Source organism: Pogoniulus pusillus, chromosome 26 (genome assembly GCF_015220805.1).
Source record: "Pogoniulus pusillus isolate bPogPus1 chromosome 26, bPogPus1.pri, whole genome shotgun sequence".
NCBI classification, from domain to species: Eukaryota; Metazoa; Chordata; class Aves; order Piciformes; family Lybiidae; genus Pogoniulus; species Pogoniulus pusillus.
In genome coordinates this window covers 6,791,928-6,812,290 of record NC_087289.1, presented here as the reverse complement: position 1 = coordinate 6,812,290, position 20,363 = coordinate 6,791,928, and the positions used below count along the sequence as shown (strand labels likewise).

Genomic DNA, 20,363 nt, shown 5'->3' with positions numbered 1-20,363 from the left:
TACACACATCTTCAATTCTAAAGGTAACTCCTGATTCCGAAAACGCAGCTATGTTTTCTAGGAACTGTGTTATCAAGACACAGATAACACAGAAGTATTCTGGGTTGAATTTTTAGATGTCATTGGAATATTTGACTTTGAGTTGAGACTTCTTTATGGTTGTGTTTGGTAAGCTGGCCTCCTAAACATTAAAAACATTAATTTCAAATTGCATGCTTACAGTTGTATTTGGCTAAAGCACAAATGAATACTTCTCTCTCTTTCTGGTTTTACCAATTTCAGCTGAAAAGAAAACCAGGAAAAATGGAAATTGGTATCACCAGCCAATAAATCTGAGTTCCAAAGTTTTAAAAATATCTATAATTGAGAATTTCTTGTTCTGAAATAGTGTGTTTTATCACTGATGAAATGCTCAAATGGAGTAACATCTAAAAGAAAGAATGAAGAACAAACTTATGAAAAAGAAAACTATTTGTGAACTGGGGAAAAAAACCCAACAGTTATCATTTTGGTAAGAGAAATGAATGATGCTTTGTTTATGAGGTTATTTCAACTGTTATTTAAATACTGCTTAGATACCATGCCAAATTTACAGGATGTTAGGGGTTGGAAGGGACCCAAAGAGATCATCAAGTCCACAATGATTTACAAACTTTTCCTGCTAGGGTGAACTGCCAGTTGTAAAAAATCATACATTTTGTCTTACAGAAATAAATCTGAGAAGGCTGCTGGGAAGTGTTTAGTCATATTAAGACATACAAGAGGAGAAAGGAGAGATCAAGTGAAAAACTCCTCAGGCCTTGAAGTTTCCTCAAGCAAAATTGGTATTACAAAGCAACACATCCTTCTATCAAACTGTTAGATGGTTGGGGCTTTCCCTTGCTCTACTTTTGGATGTCCTTGATAACAGTATTCCTGTCTCTGACTTTCTCTCTTATGTGTAAAAAAGAAACCATTCCTCACCTCACAAAGATGTCCTAAAAGTTATGGTTGTAAAGCAAGAGATGCTGGTCGTCATGATATTCAATAGCTAAATTTCAGTGAAGGCAGTGATGAGGTCAGGAATGATTCACATCAATCACAGTCATGTTGAAAGAGTGGAAGATACACAATGGGCTTGTGTTTGATATTTATATTCAGTGAGAAATCTAATGCAATAAACTCTACCAGCCATAGCATTACAGTAGCTTTTCAACTTCATTTAAATGAGTCATGGGGCGTATTTTTAAACCTAATTTTTCTCTTTACAAAAGTTTTGCAAACTGTTTTTGCACCTAAAGGCATCACATTCATAGCACTTGGTTTGCCTTTTTGTATACTTCCATCTTAATCCACCAGCCAAGGAGACTGGTTTATTACTGATGTAATTCGGTGAATCTGGCCCTCTCCTTAAAATTATGCAAATGAATCACCAAGATTTGTCAACAAGGTGAAAGAGAAAAACCCTTCCTTCCTCCTCTGAAGATTTCCTACGAGAAATAGAGCAAGAAATGAGAATAAAGCAAGACCAGAACACACTGTGTGTGTGAAACAAACACAATTCAGAGTGACCTACAAACTAAGCACCCATCTGCGAGAGGTTATTTAGCACTTGGGAAACTTTCAGAGCAACAATTAGCTAAACTTCCATTGTGACCCTTAAAATATTTTAGAAGATAAGTGATGTTGAACTTCTAAGAAACATTTTTAGTGCTTTGACTGTCGTTGCAAGACACTCATGGCACAGTGAACTTTCCCCACGTGGCGCACTGTAGTCTCATCTTCACCTCCACGGCAGAGAGGAAGGGAGTAAAAACCTCCAAGGTCGCATCAACCCGGCACACCGGGAGTATGGATAATCCCAAAGTCAGCCAGCGCCGCGGGCGAACAGGCTGTTTATCCTCGGCGGGACACCTGAGGAGCAGGAGCGCCGGGGCCGAGCCCGGGGGAGGGCGGAGCGGGAGGAGGGGCGGGGCGGGGCGGGGCAGGGCAGTTGGCTCGGCGGGCCGAGGGAGCGCAAATGCTGCACGCCAGCGGGGCGGTCCTGTGCTAGGCGGGTGGTGGTGCTGGGCCAGTCCAGTCCTCTTCCCTGGGGAAAAGAAGGGAGGGAGAAAGCGGAGTAGAAGAAGGAGGCAGCTCGCCGTCCGCTTGTCCTGGTGAGGTACATGAATCCGTGCTGGCTGTTGTCTCCTCTCCCGCCTTCTAAGTTTGTTCGCTTGCAGAGAGCAGCCGGCATCTTCGTTCTTCGTCTGTGTGCTGAGCGAGTAGCTGGGTAATTAACATTGGCGGAAAATTCCGTCTTCCTAAATGCCTTTTTTCTTTGCCAGACTTCACGGGTTGCAAGAGCTGGTCTCTTCAGGGGAGGAGGGTGTCTTCTCCGCCTTTCTGGCATTGCGGTTCCATGCGTTGGACGAACAAGTTTTCCAGCCGCCTTGTATAAAGCTGCTGTAGACCGCATCTGTTAGTCCCGTACCCGGTTGCCATGTCCGCGTCTTAAGGAAGGGCTTGTCGGGGCTGGGGAATTTCAATGTATGTGACAAACAGGACCCAAACTTCAGTGCGGTTTTAATGTCTGGTTTGGCTTATCTAAATCTCATTGTATGGAGGTCGATTGCCTTTTTTTTTAATAAGCAGAATGTTTTTTTAATTTGGTGGCCCTTTCAGGGTCTTTCTCATTCCCTGAACCGTGGAGGGAAAACTCGCAGCCACTCGAGCATTGTCATGAAGTAACCCATTCAAAGCAGTGCTGGTTCCTCCCGCCTCTTGTTCCTGCTACCCCTCCCGGGTTCCAGTTTCTCCAAAGGGTTCTTTTACTCCAGGAAAACTAAGGAGTTGTTTTGGTTCCCCCCCCCCCCCCATCAACTGTACCCACCCAAGAAACTCGCAAATCCTGCTTGGAGTTTTTCCACTCTGCCCTAGGTTGCAACATGGGGACGCACCTCCGAGAGTGCCGGGGCAGCCCTCCCGTTCGGGCCTCATTCGTTAACGCCGGGAGCTCCAGCCCGGCTGGGAGACTGCGACTGGGTGGGAGCAAGCCGCGCTCACAGCGGCTGGGGGTGCTCCGCACGGAGACCGGCTTGATAGAGCGCTTTAGGTGAAATGGGGGGGGGGGATACGGACCGCTTTCAAAAAGAACCGTTGCGCTAAGCAGAACTTTTAAAAGCTTTTGTTTGGCTGTTGGTGGGGTTTTTTCGGTTGTGGAGTGGGTTTGGCGCTTTTTTTTTTTTTTTTGCCTTTTTTTTTTTCCCCTTGGACCGGCTGCGGTCGTGGACACTGCAGGCTGGCGGCGGCCGGAGGCTGTGCGAGGGGCAGGACCCGACCGGCTCCCTCCTTTGTTTCCGCAGGGGCGGCTGCAGCCGCGTGGCTGAAAGCACTTCTCTCCCCGCTCCATCTCTGCCCTTTTCTCCCTTGCTGGGCTGCCCCCGGCGCTCCGCACATGCCCCGGGGAAGGGGGCGGTGTGAAAGCTAACGATCGGTTTGCGCTAACTTGGGGTTTCGCGAGGGCGCCGGGCAGCGGCAACAACAATCGGCGGAAACATCGCGGAGGCGGCCTTGGGGGGCCTCCAGCCCGCACCAGCATGAGTTTGCGGGTACTTTCGAGCCTTTTAGGTTTCAGACTTTTGGGGGGAGTTTAGGATGCTCTTAGCACCGAGGTGAGCGTAGGTGCTCTTGGGAACAGCCACGGGGGCGGCGGCTCCAAGCTGGGCGGGAGAATGGGACGGCGAGGTTTGGGAAAGGGGTGAGTCGCATCGGCTCCCCACTAACTATAGGGAGCACGGACAACACCTGAGATTTTTAGAAGGAGTTTTATCTGCTTCTGACCAAACCCGTAAAATAGCTAGAGAACGGAGACTGACTTTACTCCGTTGTAAGCACCTAAATGATGACAAAAGGCCCTAGTTCCATTCTGACTGCACAGAGCTGTGGAGAGCTTGGTTCATGCTGCTTTCTTGTCCTGCAGCATCTTCATCTAGTGACTGCCAAGGCTTACACCTGGGTGTTGAAACTACTAGTGGAACTGTTGAAATCTATTTTGTGTGCCTCTCTCATGTTCTCGCTTCTCCCTGATTCTCGAGTTTCTTCTAGCGGTTGGAAAGGGAAAAGGATGGGGTTAGCAAAGGGATAGATTATTTTGGAAGGGGAAAATAGTTGTATTCCAAGAGAGGATAAACACCAGCTTATTTTCCCCCCTTGTTGAGCCTGGCAGGAGACATTAAATCACTGTTGGTGACAACAGCCATGGAATATTCTAGCAGTATTCCAGAAGGCTGGACTGTCACAGAGCTGTGTGTTGCTCTGGTATTATGGTAGTTGCTTTGAAAAGATCTATTTTAACAGAAGCCCATCACCTGTTTCATGCAGAAAAGTAGTGTCTTGGTGAAAGTGCAGGCTTTGTCACTGCTAAGGTTTTGGAGTGGGTTGGTGTGTGGGTTTTGGGGGTTTTTGGTGTTCTTTAGAAATAGAATAACAGTATCTGCTTACTAGTTTTCTTCCATTGAGTGAATCACTTTCTGTCTTCTCTAAGATGCTGAGAAGCAAACTGGTTGCTCATGCAGCCCAAAGGAGCAGTTGGGACAGTCTCTGACATCTGGCCAGACTGGAGTAGTGAGTACTGAAGGTAGGAATGGTAATTCGCCTGCAGATGAGGGAGAAGCGTGTGGAAAACACTGCAAGTCATCGCTTATCGTTTGAAATGCCAGTGGCTCGTGTTCCATGTTGCTCTTCACCTACAGCGTTAGGCACCTGATGTCCTGAGCATTGCCTCACCTCCTGTGATTATCAGTCTATGCCTGAAGAATTGTCGGGGTGATCTTTTAACTTGAAAATGTTGCTTGCTAAAAGCATGGAAGTATTGAGGGCTTTTCTTGTTAGGTTGTTCTTTTGGGGGTATTAGCGTTTGGGTTTTGAGTGGTTCCTTCTTGAGGGTTTTTTTGCGAGGAAAACTTGCTGGATTTTAACTGTTAACACAGTAGGCTTGCTGGGCCTTTTAACTCTTAGAAACTGGTGCAGGGAACCAGAGTGCTGGATTAACACCACTTAATCTTCCTTCCATGTGGTGCTTGCAGTTCAGTGAAGTACCTTCCTCGGTTTCCCAGGGTGTGCATATCTAGGGTGAGGCTATCTGAATATTCAGCTGGCCACCAGTAATAACTAATCTTAAAGTTCAAGGGGGAAGCAGCGTGTGAGCCGCTTGTGTCAGGCTGGCTGGGAGTGACAGCAGGGTTTTCCACTTGCACAAGAGATGTTGTGTATTTGGAGTCTTTGCAACATTTGGGCAATTGTGTTCCAGCTCCCAAACTGAAGTCTGTGCATTCTTGAGTCTGAAAAGACTGAAATCATAGCTATGGACACTTGGAAGGTGGTTTCCCCTTTTTTATAAGTTTTGTGACTAGGACATTTGACTCCAACAGCAACCTGGGGAATGCTGTGGAAAGGTCTTTAAAAATGACTTGAGTTCTCCAGTCAATGGGGAAACTGCCACAGCATATGGAAAATGGGGTGATGAAACATAGCTCATTTGCCTGGAAACAGCAGCTCTTTAGAATGAACCTGTACCAGTCCTAGTGTTTACCTGTTGCTTGGGTGACTGCATAGTTTGGTCTTCAGCTTAGGTGCAATCGTGGCTTGGAAATGATGCTGCTATGTGCAGAAACCCAGGGGGAAAAAAATGACAGATCCTAAGACTGCTTAACCTGCAGACAGATGGCCTCGAAAGGAGGGAATGTTGTAAGTGAAAGCACCTTAGTCTGAAGGACTATGAAGGGAGACATACTGCTAGATTATAGACTCTAGGAGTTTCTGCCTTTTAGCGCACAAAAAGTTGGCTTGCTGGGAGCCACTTTCACGAGGTCAGGCTTGTGTGTTTGGTAACATCTGCAGAGTGTTGGATGTAGTCTTGAAGTTTGGATACTCAAAGCACACTGGGATGTTGCCATGTCCTGAAGGTGCACTGTTACCTTTCAGGTGCAGCAGCTTTGAAATAAAGCACTTTTGTCAGTGTGAATGACGTTGTTGGAAGTGTTTGCGGAAATGGTGGCAAAGGAGCGGATTTTAGGTAGTCCTCTCTGTGTTTAGAGTTGAGGCAAACTGCTTCAAATTGAATGAACTTTTTGGCATGAGTCACCTTCTACTTACAATTCTGCTGCTGCACCCTGCAATTTTTGTTTCTTTCAGTTTCACTCACACAAACCTGAAGAGTTTTGTGCTAGTTGACTTAAACTACCCTTTTGTCTTAGGAGAATTTACAGCTTTTCTTAACTTTGAACTCTGTCTCATCAAACGCCACCACGGTGTGCCAAGCCTCCCCAAATTAGTGATGTTTTTCCATGGAGGATGGATGAATTTTCTTTTTGCCTTCACACTGTACAGGGATATTGTAATCCATGTGTTTAGATAAAGTGGGTTTTCAGCTCTTCCTTATAACTTTTCTGACTTCTCAATACAATACTTACTGCATTATTAGTAGGAAACCCTTGTAGTGGTGAAAGTACCATACTTAGGGCTAATTCTCTTCTGAGGTGGTTGCTTGGTAACTGAGTACTAACTTTAAATTGCATTGCTTTCAGAGCTCAACTTTCTAGAATGATCAGGATGAACAAATGTCTTTTAACTTCTGCCTCAAGTCATCTCTGTCTTGTAAGCTGCAGCTCCTGTCTTTGTAGCTTCCTTCTAGTCCATAGACTGGTATTTTGTGGTCTGGCTCCCAGTGAATTTCATTTGTAGCTTCTACTTAACCCTAGTGGCAGTTATTACTCTGGTGCTGTGTCTGTACTACTGCTGTATGTAGTTCTGTTACATTCTTGGCCTTCTGGCAGAGAAGTGTGTGTATATATATGCAAATATACATCCAGCTATTCTTACTGACTCTTGATGTTATTGAGTAGTGTGACCTACTGTCCATTTCTCTTAAGTACAGACAAGTACTTCTGGTTAAACGCGAATGAGTAAGTTCATTTAATTTAGAAAGATTTCAGTCTTGGAGAAATCTCACTGCATATTAAACATGTTGCGAGTGCTTTGCAGCTGTTTTGTTCGGCTTTTTCTTATTTGAAGATGAGGGATTCTGTTTTGTGGCTTGTTATGGACAATGACATGTTAGTAGCTCTCAGTGAGGGTACTTGAACTGTGGTAGACAGAGTCGTTAATAACTTCATCTTCCCGCTGCCTCAAGCAGACTACATTTTTCTCTTCCAGTATAAGAATTGCTGCCAGCTATGCACAGCAGCAAACAGGAGGGCGGTGAGAATGAACAAGGCATGACTCTGTTAAGGGCCAAGGGAACAGAGTGTGCAGTGACTGTAAGTGCTTGTAGATTTGTAAGGAAAGATAGTGGCTTAAGCAATATTTGCTTTTGGTGATCTCAAGAAGACAGCTTTGAAGTGTTGTGGCAATAGCACCTCTGATACACTTGTGGAGGTGATGGGGATTATCTTAAAGGGGGTCTTCTTGTGATTTTTCACTCAACAGACAGCTCATCTGTTTATTATATAGGCAGGTGCTTCCTCTGGATGTTGATAGAAGTACTGTTTTCCTCCACAGAGCTACTGCTTCTCTAGTCTAATCCTGTGGTTAAGAGGACCTGCTTATGTTTCTAGGAGACCTTTATGTGTAGGTGTGTGCTTTGAACAGCATCTCTGTGCATGTTTGCTTCAGTCTACTGTTAGACTATTTCCTTCCTGGGCATGTGTATATGGGGAAAGCATGGTCTTGAATCTGAAGACCTGGATACTTCCCCAGCAACAGATAAATGTTTTGTCTGTAGTTTCTAGTATCCCTGTGCATAGGATTGGGGCCTAATTTGGGCCTTAATTTCTCAAATGGATGTAAAGAACTGAAAGCTAACTCTGTTCCTAACTACGTGGCTTAAGCCATCTGAGTGGAAGAGTTTAACGAAAGAGATGTTGATTCTTATTGACCAGGTACCATTAGGATAGGAATCAACACTAGGGTTCTGCAGCCCAGCACCCTCGAACTCCTGCGTGCATGGTTTACTGGTGGACAAACCAGCCTGCAGACTTGTCTCCCACGGCTGTATTCTATGCTTTGGAACATAAACTACTGGAGGAAAAGATTTGCAGAAAGGGGTGATCCAGAAGTTCTGTCATGCTCGTTGCTGATACAGTATATAAGGTGTCTGGATGGCAAGGCAATGTGGTACTTGTCTAAGGTTAATGAGCCATACTTAAGAGGGAAAGTGAGTTTATGCAGCTGAGCTGTTTGGGAAGTCTAAATGGGGTGAAACTTTGCTATGGGAACTTGGCACAGCTGAGATATGCAAATTCCTAACATAAATCTGGAGATAACTAGTCCAATAGTACACTAAAGAAACCACACCAGTTCCTGTACTCTGTAAGTTAACCAGTATTTGACCTGAATTCCATGTTTTATCATCATTGGTCTAGCTGAAAATAAAACAACACAGTGGCACATCTTTGCTCCTGCCCTGCATTCTAATCTACAGACTGAACTTCCAATTTGTCTGTCTTGCTGCCTCAGTGCCCACATGCTAGTGACAGATGTAAAGTTGATTTTTTTACTGTAAACTCTTGCTGCAATATGGGAGAGCTGTCTAGAGTTTGATGCTGAACTGTAGTCTGAGGAAAAGGGATGAGCTGGAGAGCAGATGAGAGAATACTTATTCAGAACTCTGATTGCAAAGTCTAGTATGGTTTAGAAATGGTCATGGTTACAACAGTGTTAGCCTATTTAAATGAGTCCCTCATGCACCTTCTAACTCACTGTATTTAATGTTTTTTTTTTGCCTACTAAGAATACTTTCCAAAAAAGTTTCAAAGTGTTGCCCACAGAAGGACAGCTTAAACTACTAGTCTTGCATTTCATTATCAGTCTTAAAATTGACTTCCTCTTTTAGATTGGCAGTTAACATGGAGAAAGCCTACTTCAGGTAGTTGTTCAGCTTGATCTTCAGGTATGGTTTGTAGACTGGAATAGAAATCACCCTAGGTTTGTGGGCAGGAATAAAGCAACAGGAAGTAGCATCTCTAGTTGAAAATAAATATTTGAATGGGTTTACTTAAAACAGGCAGCAAAAAATAATTACTGACCAGATGGGGCTGGGATGTTGTAGCTCATGAGTGTTGATGTGATAGGAAAGATAGGAAATGTGATTCAGCATTAATGTGTAGCTAGAAGACTTGCATTCTTCTTTCAGTGCTGAGCTTTGGACTGGGTCCTCAACTGCTTGATAGTTCACAGTTGTGCTCTCTAGTACATGGAAAACATGCCTTCAGTTAACCTTCATCTCAAAGCTTTCTGTGTGTCAATGGGATATCCTCTTTGCAAGGTTGTCTGAAATGCACTTTTGTAGAGAGGCAGATACACCAATGGGGGATAGAAAACGTGGCAAGCTCATCCTTTGTGTAATGGCTTTTGTGGTCCTCATCCACTTGGCAGACAAGGTGCCCGAGGTGAAGTGATACATAATCCCTAGAAAATTCTTTGCACCACTCGTACAGAAGCTTCCAGATAAAGTTGTAAGCACAAATAGAAATTATATAAAATGAGGAGGGAGCTTTCTAGAGGCTATTGGAAGTGCTGACAGAAGTCTCACGCTGAAGTAGAAAGGCTAGTGTTGTGCAAATGGTTTCAGTGCTTAAGTTCTGCCATCCATGCCTCATGATGGCAGTTAATGCCTCAAGCTGCAGTTAATGTTTTTGCCCCTTTGCTTGTTTTTGTCTTAGCAAAACTTTTCCAGACTCAAACTTCAGAACATTATCCTTGCTGTCAGCACAAATGGCTCTTTTCACCCAATATGCTGCACACAGAGCAAAGATTTTCATGTTGATGCTTGTATGTTTTGTGCAAAATGTCTTGAATGACTCGTGTTTTAGGGGCTTTCATTCTGGAAAAGAGTCCTCCCTTTAGGTCGTATGGGGAAGACCCCGCAGTGGATATAGAAGTAGCAGGGTAAAGCAACTGAAAAATGCAGTTCAAATGTAGACTGGTTCTTGAAAGCTGTGGTCCTGGGTCCTGTTCCTCTCCTGTTTGCACAGGAGATGTTTCAGGGAACTGATCCTGATGAAAGCAACTTTAGACAAGTCTATCCATTCTGGCAGATGGCTCCATTTGGATGTGCTTGGAGCACCTGGGAAGCTCATGCCCATTGTAAGGGAAAGAAATGACTCATTCTTTTACCTCAACAGTTACAGCAAGTGCAGAACTTCTCTAGAATCTGAATCTCGAGTGGCAGCTACTTCCTGGCAATGTTGAGCATTTACAACCAGTTTGCCTCCATCCTTGAAGGAGTTGAAATGGCTTCCTCAACTGCCATTTTACTGAGCCATCTTCACATTTCTCTGCCATTGAACACTTTAGAGATTACCCCAGTCGGTATAAGTGTTACACATCAATGAGAAGTAGCAAGTGATAGTAGCTTTCATCATCTCATTTTTTAGCATACTGCTGTAGCTGGTTCTGATACAGAGCTCCCCTCAAGTAAGTGCTGTACTTCAGTGCACATTGCTTTATTGAAAAGCAGATTGTTCTTGACTGAGCAACTTCTGATCATATAAGGAATTTTGCAAGGTGTTGAATGTTCACCTGCTGAAAATCAGGTGTCTGTGCAATGTGAAGTCCTCAATACCTGCACAAAAAGCACACAAGAATACTGATTGCACCATTCCAGGAAATGGTGCCCTAACTGCAAGTTGCAGGCAAACTAAGGAACTTGCAGGCTGTAGAGAGGTCCCAAGCTGTAGAAGGTCCATGTGTGAGGATGATCAGGCCTGCCTTCTCATGGGGAAGAGTGAGTATAAGGCTGTCCCCAGCTGGTAGCAGTAAGCTTTTGATTGTGCTAAATCGTCCAGCGGAACTGCACTCTTAGAAATGAAGTGGCTGACACAGCCAAGGACGAGACATGGACCTAGAGATCAGCAGTTAGTTAACTTCAAAGAGGAGTCATTTTATAATTCCCAAGGTGTTCTTTTTGGTAGCTATTCTGACCTTTCTGTATTCAAGAGTCAGTGATGTGGAAGAGTTGCTACAAGCTGATACTAAAATGTGATTGTAAAATGATTGTATTTAAAATAGTACTTTCTGGAGCCTGGGAAAACTACTGATGGTCTGAATTTACCTTCTGTCCTAAGCAGAAGGAGTGAAAAATAACTTGACATTATGATTTTTGTCCTATAAGAGAGGTTGTGCAGGGATGTGGTGTATCAAATCAAGTTGTACCATATCACAGTTGGTAGCTGGAGTTGTGGGGTGTTCTCTCTGGGCCGTGTTAGGTGGTCTTTTTGGTTGGGGGTTTTATCAAGGTGGTGGTAGTTGGAAAAACTCTGTGTTAGAGTGTTTTATGTGAATGTTGTCTCTTCATGACTCTTCCTGTGAGGATCTGTCTCTGGTGTTTCATGTCTGAGGTGCCTTCATATTTCTTTAGGGTCTCCCCTGTTTGTCAGCTCAGTGGACTTTCCAAAACTCCTATTTCTATCCTGAGACTAACTCGATACTGACTTCTGTGAACATTTAAAGAAGCTCCCCAGGGATCTCATGTTTCCACGTTAGTCACTCTACAAACAGCCAAGTTTGTGTTCAGTCTGGGATAAAAGTGGAGCTAGGATAGTTTGTTATGCGAAGTATAGAACTGTAAAGAGTTCCTACATTCAAATGACAGTCATGTTTGTGGTAACACTGAAAAGTTAAATAACCCTCTGTAGGAAATGGAACATAAGATTGCTGCAGGGTGAAAAAAGCTTGCAGTACTTGCAGCTGGGGGAAGACCGCATGTAACTCTGTGTCTGTTGGAAGGAAAGGCAGCTACAAGAGAGGTTTATGGGTACATGGTTCTTCTGACCTGCCTCTAATCTCAGAGTGGATCTAAGAGCTTCCAATCCACAAGTAAGAAAATCCACACTGAGAGTCAAAACACCTTAATTACAGTCAGAAAAAGGGCTGTCAAGCATGCTTTTATCCCTGTTCCATGGCATTTCCTCTTGCTAGGGAGAACACGCTGTGTTGGTTTGTATCCCTTCTTAAAATTAGGAGAGTCAGTTAGCAGTGAATTGCTCCTGCAGTGACTCAACCTGTTCTCCCCTTGAGGGAAGGAGAGCATGACTAAGCCCAAAGGATGAGTGTACAGGTGGCCTATAAAAAGTTCAGTGAAGAAGATTCTACTCAAGCATTGACGCTTCAATACAAGTGTCCAGAGTTTTTGAGAGAAATAAGGGGTAGGCATAGACCTCAGATTTTATCAGTGTTGTTCTGCTATAATTGCATTTTGAAGTTTTACCTGAGGGGTATGTTGCTGAGGAAGATTCTGAGCAACTTCTGCCTACTAAAGGCTGAACTAGATCAAGGAAATGACAGCTTAGACTGTTCCATCCTTTAATCTGTTCTTGTGGCTTTCCTTTAACAAAAAGCTTCTTTCTAGCATCTCTGACTTTGAAGAGTGGGGTGCTAGGGAGCAGGAAACTTAGTTTCTATGCATTTCTTGTCTGCTTCTATCCATTTTGTAGTTAAGGTGGTTTCCATGGTGAGTTCTATGTGATTCTTTTCCTTTTGTTGTTTGGTTGGTTTTCTGGGAGCTTTTATTCTTTCCAGGGGCAGTAACTGTCACATACCTTGGTTTCACTGCTAGTCTTAAGTGATCCCTGTCACTTTGTGGTTTCCCCTGTCTCCTTTTAGCAGATCACAGAAACATCCAGGTTGGAAAAGACACGCAGGATCACCACATCTAACCTATAACACTACTCTACAAGATTCACCTAAAACCATATCCCTAAGCACCACATCCAAACAACCCTTAAACACATCCAGGGTTGGTGACTCCACCTCCCTGGGCAGCTCATTCGAGTGCCTGAAATGATTTGCAAATCATTGACAAAACATATTATCCAAGCATAACCTAAAAATGTTGTATCTGGTGGGTAGGATTCCTGTGTTTCCCAAGTTGAACTTCAAGTGGTTAAGTAGATGGCCTTGTGCCCCTTTGGGACAAGTCTAGTTGGCAAGCTGACTGCCTAGGCTGATTCTCTTTTGGTGGTGTGGGGTTTTTTTGTTCTCCTGACTTTGTAAACTTGACTGGGGGATGTGTTGCTGTAGCATTTGTGCTAACTGGTCAACTTCATGCAGCATACAGGGTTTTGAAAAAGGGCACAAATAAGTAAATAGGTCAGAGGAAAAGTGGAACTCATCCTTGCTCTTGGGAAGTAGCAGGTATGCTCAGTCTCCTTCCTCCAAAAGTAGCTATCACACGTCTGGATTGCTGTAACTCTCCAGCTTGTTTGCATCTCTGTGTTTCATCTGAAACCAGGGTAAGCTTTGCAGTAGCGTCTATTGAAAAGCTGCTGAGTTTATAACTCTGAGATGCATTGTTCAACTTCATGTTTCTAAAATAAAAAGGGTTTAAAATGATACTACAAAAAGCGCTGAGTGGCTTTTATTCACCAGACTGCCCATGCAGCTTTTCTGTTATGCACTGCAGTCTGCAAGCCTCAACTGCACCAGTGCAGAGTTTCCAATTTGAGCAGTTACCTTCCTGTGGTAGATAATCGCACCGCGGAATTGCTTCAAGTTTTCTTAACTCTGTTGCATTCTCCTCATGCTGTCTAGTTGCAAGACCTTAGATGAGCAAAGTAATCCTTTGGATGTAACTTCTGAGGCTTGTGCTCTCTTTCTTTGGGAGTCATGTCTCCAGGCAAGAAGTGCTTTCCTACTGGGGTGCCATTCCTTACGATGTTAGTGCCACAATTCTTGCCTGATAGAGCTCACCCTTGAGGTTTTTAGGGGGTATGCAAATAACTGCTGCTCTTGTTTATTAGAGGCAGCTCTGGCTACAAGAATTGAATCCTGTGACCCACAGGGTGATAAAGCTGGACCTGGGTGGCTTTTTCTGCTTTGAATTCTTTTCTTCCCTAACCCCCTCGTTGGTAGCAGAGAGAGCAGCACTGAGTGTGAGCTGTCTGGAGTGCACAGGTGTAGCTGTAGCCCAGGGGTGCCTAGCTGAAGAGTTGGTCTGCAGCCCTGTCTGCTGTAGCTTGCTGCATAACCTGTAGCTTGCTGCATAACCTGTAGCTTGCTGCATAACCTGTAGCTTGCTGCATAACCTGTAGCTTGCTGCATAACCTGTAGCTTGCTGCATAACCTTAGTTTGGGTTGCAGTCTGTCGGCTCCCTCAGCCAACCAGTGGAGGTTGTGATACGTGAGATGCTTGGTAATAGGTGCCCCTTGAGCATGACTGTACCAGGGGCACTCTTCAGGTGACCTCGGGCTGTCTGCAAGGCCAGGGGTCGCTTCCCATTGAGTGCCAGCCTGTGGGGTGCGGCAGGAGAGCGGCACTGCCCTCGGACACCACGGCCTGAGGTGGGGAAGGTGCTAGGCCAGGCGGCTGTTGAGGTGCTGCTAGGGCTGGGGAAGGAAGGAGAGGGCCGGGGGTATGACACAGAGGTGGTGCTTGCACTCTGGGTGGGAGGCTGTGGCCCCATGAGGAGCCGGGGTTGGAGGGGGCTGTCCTGAGGCCTGAGCTGTGTGCCCCACGGCCTGCAGCCAGAGTGGGTGAGGGCTGCCTCGCTCCCTTCCTTCCCAGTCAGCCCCGGGCCTTGCTGGCTGAGAGCCGGCAGGGCAGTGGGAGGAGAGGCAGCGCAGGGCCCTGCCGTGGCTGTGAGGGGGCAAGGCCTGTTAGGGGCCCTGCTGGGTGGGGGCCCAGTGGCACTGCCACGTCTGGGAGCAGGGGTGGGTCTCTGCTGGGTCTGGCTCTTTAATGGGCTGCCCAGAGACAGCTTGTAAACTCGGTCATTTGTAGGGTGTAGCTCATCTCTCCTAGCTTAGAGTTTGGACAAAATGCTGTCATCCATTGGTTAATGGCAGGGGGGTTTCCCAAGGACTTTCTTGTGTCAGAACTGAAGCCTCTGTGTCAGCTTCCCCTTGTCCTCCACTTGCCTCCCTCAAGGTTTCTCTGGGCTACTGATAGTCCAACTCGCTGCCAGGCTTTGGGAGGTGTGTAGGTGGGCAGTGAGGGGGAGTGTTTGAGTAGTCAACTGATTTCCATGACCAAACCTAAAACCAGCTCACTAAACCCTTTCTCTCTCTCCTCCCTTATGATTGGTAGGTATTTGTCTTCATGAAGGAGAGGAACACATGAGAAGATCTGATTAAGAACTGCAGTTTTCACTTCAAGATGCCACAAAAGGAAAATATTCATCTGCGAGACTCATCTTTGGAAACTGTCTACATTCTTTGCATCAAAGAAAAACACTTTTTGAGAAAGATGACTTGTGAAATCTATGAACAAAGCTGAATGAAAGGATACTGAATGAAAGCCAACGTGCCTTACAATGGACACTTACCTTGAAGTGGTGACACTGCTCTCAAACTAAACCACAGGCACTGTAAACCCACAGATCCTGACCGTGCATAGGGATTATAGAAACTATCAGAATGTTTGTTAGTCCCAGAAGAGTCAGAAAACGCCATTTTTTGCAGATATGTGCCACTTGCTTCATACTGTCTCTCATGTTTTTTTGGGAATCGTTTGATAATCACATTATGAGCCACATGAAGTCCTATTCCTACAGATACCTCATAAATAGCTACCATTTTGTGAATGACAGTCTCTCTATCAACAGAGATAACTTGGACAGAATATCAAGCTACCAGTACTTGATCAACCACAGAGAGAAATGTCAGCGGCAGGATGTCCTTCTCCTGCTGTTTGTGAAGACTTCTCCTGAGAACCGTCATCGGAGGGATGCAATTAGACAAACCTGGGGTAATGAGCAGTATGTTCGTTCTCAACTCAATGCCAACATCAAAACTCTCTTTGCTTTAGGACGACCGACAGACCATCTGCAGCAAACACAGCTGCAAAGAGAACTTCAGCTGGAAGACCAGAAATACAGTGACTTGATTCAGCAAGACTTCTTGGATACTTTTCACAATCTTACTCTGAAATTGCTTCTGCAGTTTAGCTGGGTGAATGCCTACTGTCCTCATGCCAGGTTCATTATGTCTGCAGATGATGATATATTTATCCATATGCCCAATCTCATCGCTTATCTTCAAAGTTTAGCACAAATGGGTGTTCAAGATCTCTGGATTGGTCGTGTCCATCGTGGATCCCCTCCAGTAAGAGACAAGAGTAGCAAATACTACGTTCCATATGAAATGTACCAGTGGCCCTCTTACCCTGACTACACAGCAGGAGCTGCATATGTCATATCAAATGATGTAGCAGCCAAAGTTTATGAGGCGTCGCTGACTCTCAATACAAGTCTTTATATAGATGACGTTTTCATGGGTCTCTGTGCCAATAAAATGGGAATTGTACCACAATCTCATGTATTTTTTTCTGGAGAAGGAAAGGCTCCATATCATCCCTGCATTTATAACAAAATGATGACATCTCATGGACACGTAGATGATCTTCATCAGCTCTGGAAACAGGCTACAGATCCCAAAGTTAAAAAGTTTTCTTCAGGGATTTGGGGCAGAATGTACTGCAAACTAGTCAACATTGTGCTTCTCTGTAAACTGTACTATGTGGACACATACCCTTGTTCAGCTGCATTTTCTTAATACTTGAATATCTGCATTGAAGATCCACTGAGCCAAAACAGAGCAACAACGTTCTAGCTGTTTATTCAAAGTTATATGGAAACGTGGAAAGAGGCAAAGCTGAAATGTGAATAGTTGGGGGGTGGGATGAGGAAAGCTGGTCCCAAATACTGTTCAGAAATTCTTACTGGAATAGCTCTCCTGTTGTATTCTGAGTTTTTATATTGTAGCTTTGATTTTTATATATATACTCTTCAAGGAAAGCAATTCTGGATGAAATTAACTATAATGGACTTGACTTCTAGAATTTGAAATACCGTTACTTTGAACTTGTCCCTAAGTCTAAGTTTTGGCTGGTTTGTTTTTCTAAAGCTGTGTGAACTGAGGCACATGATATAAAAAGAAAATGCTGTATCAAAATGGAGTAGACCTTTGAAAACATAAGAAAAATGCAACTTCTGACTTCATGAATGAGACTATGGCAATGTAAATTGGTTACAAACATTCACTATTTCTCAGTGCTTCATAGAAAGTAAGTCTGGACCTCCACAGCTGACAAAAAGCAAGTGCTAGAAGTGATGACCTGCTACAATCTTCTCAAAGCTCCCTAAATCTTTAAGGAGGGAAGCAGTATTTGAGTGCCTTCTGACTTGGTTGTTCTAGGTAACAAGAGGGCTCTCTTTAGATCTGGACTGAACTTGAAAGGATGAAAATCAAATATTACTCGTGACTGGTTTTGCTAATCTTTCTCTGCCTTCTGAAACCCAAGCAGTGTATTTAAACAGTCCGATCTTTAATAAGCACATAAGCTAAACCAGTTTTCTTTTAACAGTGCTTCTGCTTTCCAATATTCATGGTTCTACAGATGAAAAGCAAGGAAAGGTTCCCAAGAATGTTACCTATAGCTGTTTGAAGCTGTTAAAGACTTGAAAAAGCAAAATGTTGTGCTTGTACTAACAAAGAGAGGGTATTTTCTGCACAAAGGTTGACTTCACATTGAAGGGACAGGAGATGTTGATCCACAGAAACTCAGCACACAAATCAAAATCACTAAAGTATTTCTCCCAAAGTCTTAAGCACAAGTTGGTTGGTTGTGTTTTTTTAATAAGTTCAGGTTACTTTGTGTTTACAAATTCCTGCCTTGAATATAGTGAAATGTTCATATCACCTACAGGAGGAAATCACCTGTGTGGTGTAAATCAGGATAGAACTAAGTGATGCTCAAACTTCAGCTGTTCTGAGTTTGTGCTATGGTACCATGTAAGTATCACAGAACCAAAGTGTTAGGCTGTCTGCAGTCTTTGTGTGTAGCTCACTTACGGTGTTTCCATAGACTCAGGACAGGTATTTTAGTTGTCATTTGCCAAACCTGTGACAGCCCTTCCTGGAGTGGACACAGCTCACACAAGTTACAGTCAGATGCTGCTTGTGAACTGAAGTGATGCTTGAACAAGTTCTAGGTCTGTCACTGTGTGGAGCAGTGAGGTGCTTGATTTGTCTACTAAATTTACTGTAGAACAACTTTACAGGATGTAGCAGTTTTAAGATGCAAATACAGAACTTTGTTTAAACAATTGCTACTGCTCCTTGGAGCTGTGCTGCAGATTTTAATAGCATATGTTAGCATAGACAGAATGTGGGAGCGAGCTTGCTGACTGTTCTCTAAACTGCCATTTCAGGGGGATGGTAGGCAGCTACTGGAATTAAGTGAAACATGTCCTGGTTTATAATTGGTTTTCCAGAAGGAAAAGGATAAGAACTGGGCCTAAATGTTGGGTATATAAAGAGCCCACAAATAATTTATCAGCACCAGAAAGGATTAAAGAATGTAAGTGCTATACTTGAAGGACAAATTCAGTTCCACTTCTTGCCTGAACATAGTGATTACCATTCTAAGGATGTTCTCTTCTAAAAGAAACTAGACAGCCCTTTATCTGTATTAGCTGTTGGCTTACAGAGAAATAAATGCACATACAGAGAAAGTAGTATTCCGAAGGAAAGCTGCTTCATCAGGTCTCTGACCTGTTGTGAGCCATTTAAATTGACAAGCTGCACAGCAAAACTGCACTGCTAGAACAAGCCACCCTGTTCACTGTAGGGAAAGAGGGTCTTTCTGTGTAGTGTGCAACCAAACTGTACTATTAAGGCTACAGTTTTTTCCAGCAAAACTATGCATTGGGATTTGTTTTCACCGATCAAACAAAGGTAAAGCAAGTTTTAAGTAGATTAAACTTGTATAGGGTAATCACCTTGCTAACATTGAAAACATGGCTTAAATGTAGTTTGCCATTATCTGGAGGTCACCATTGAACTGCTTTTACAGGTGGTTTGAGTTTTGTTTGGATTGTTTCTTAAAAGGGCCTTCATGTTTGTAGTATGGATTTCTTTTGCTGCAGTGAAATGAAGTTGCTTGTTGAATAAAAAGGAAAGCATGAAGGCACTCCTCTGGGAAAAAATGGAGATGCTAGAAAACTTATTTCCTGGTTCTAAACAATGACTTAAGATTTGTACACCTTTATCTGGAACCTTTTTTAAGAATAGTCTTGGTGCTCCAATGCAGGGCTGTCAGGATTTACTTCTACAAATAAACCCCTCAGCCTGAATGGTCACTCCTCATTAAGAGTTTGACGTTGCACAACGTATTTAATGCTAAAATTGTTTTTACCTGTTTGTTTGGTTTGCATCAGTTTCCCTTTGATATTACTGATTTTTATACAAAGTATTCAGTATTTATTCTTAAACTTTGCTCTGTACCACAAAAAGACAATTGTTTTGTAAAATTTGTTTTGAATAAATGGTTTTTCTTAAAAGAAATAAGTCTAACATGAAATAACAACAAAAGTAAATCTCATCTTGTTGCTTTCTTTTATAACTGACTGGCTTTTAAATGCCATTCTCAGCTCCCTCTTAGAAGACTTCAAACTGCGTCTCTCCCCTCTGCCCCTCACACTTTGCTTCCTTTCCATTGTGTCAAACCAAACATTTTCTGGAACAAAAGTAAAAATCACTGTTTTCAAGAAAGGAGACAGCTCAAACTTTGGTTACCAAGCTGCTACCTCCTAAGCTGCATAGAAGTCAGGTATTAGAAGTGCCACCAGTTGTTAATGTTAACTCTAAGTTTATATATTCTCTTTAGGCAATCATTCCTCAAGAGATGTATATCTGAACAAATTCTACTTCAAATCACACTTTACACCTTGTGAAAACTAGCTGATGGGTTGAAAACCAGTAAAAAATATTTTCAGAGGCTTTAAGTAAGTTGAGATAGTAATAAGTTTCATTTTTGTATGGCTCCAGTTTGATAGCATAGTGTAGTCAGCTTTTAGAAGTGTAGACAGACTGGTGCATCCAGTAACTTCAGTGCAGATTGGAGTGAGGTAGAGGCAAAACCGTAAGTATACCTTTTCTGAATCATACTGAAGAGAACAAAGGAAACTAAGTCTGTGAGGATTGTGAAGTTTGGCTTGTTGCAGTGGGGTTTGTTGTGGGTTTTGGGGTTTGTTTGAATTGTTCCCTTTCACCTAGAAACAGGGCAGTTCAACTGCGTTCTACTGGGTCTGTGCAGTACTTTCAGTGAAATTAAGTGACTGTTGGGTGGTTTAGAATACATCGTTAATGGTTCTCTAAAGACTTTGCAAAAAGGGAGAAAAAATTGCCTTGCATTTAAAAACCCAGAAGTTTCTCAGAGGCACGTAGCCAGATATTCATATTCTGAACACAAGGAGATGATCTTTAATGCTGCATTTTTTTGTTAATGCATGCTGAGGCTTATTCTAATGATTTACTTGCCCATGTTACGTAACTAACACTTAAAGAACAACAACAACAACAACAAATGCAACCCACTCCCAGGCCCCTAGCCAAAACAATCTTGT

General features: G+C 43.5%; 2 protein-coding genes across 15 annotated transcripts in view; one reads left to right on the top strand and one right to left on the bottom strand.

The window, feature by feature from the left end:
* The window catches only part of MCF2L2 (MCF.2 cell line derived transforming sequence-like 2), a 177,667-nt gene that overhangs the window by 68,684 nt on the left and 88,620 nt on the right, over positions 1–20,363 (bottom strand). The gene's annotated exons all lie outside the window — the stretch shown is intronic.
* Positions 1,954–19,305, top strand: B3GNT5 (UDP-GlcNAc:betaGal beta-1,3-N-acetylglucosaminyltransferase 5). 4 transcript variants are annotated; one of them, XM_064165490.1, is made up of 3 exons: positions 1,954–2,135; positions 4,505–4,597; positions 15,044–19,305. In XM_064165490.1, exon 3 carries the CDS (start codon positions 15,373–15,375, stop codon positions 16,507–16,509), a length of 1,137 nt encoding a protein of 378 aa, XP_064021560.1. In that variant the 5' UTR covers positions 1,954–2,135; positions 4,505–4,597; positions 15,044–15,372; the 3' UTR covers positions 16,510–19,305. The 4 variants fall into 4 exon arrangements, with proteins under 4 accessions (XP_064021560.1, XP_064021558.1, XP_064021557.1 ...); XM_064165488.1 differs by lacking the exon at positions 4,505–4,597; XM_064165487.1 differs by lacking the exon at positions 4,505–4,597 and having other exon boundaries at positions 1,954–2,140.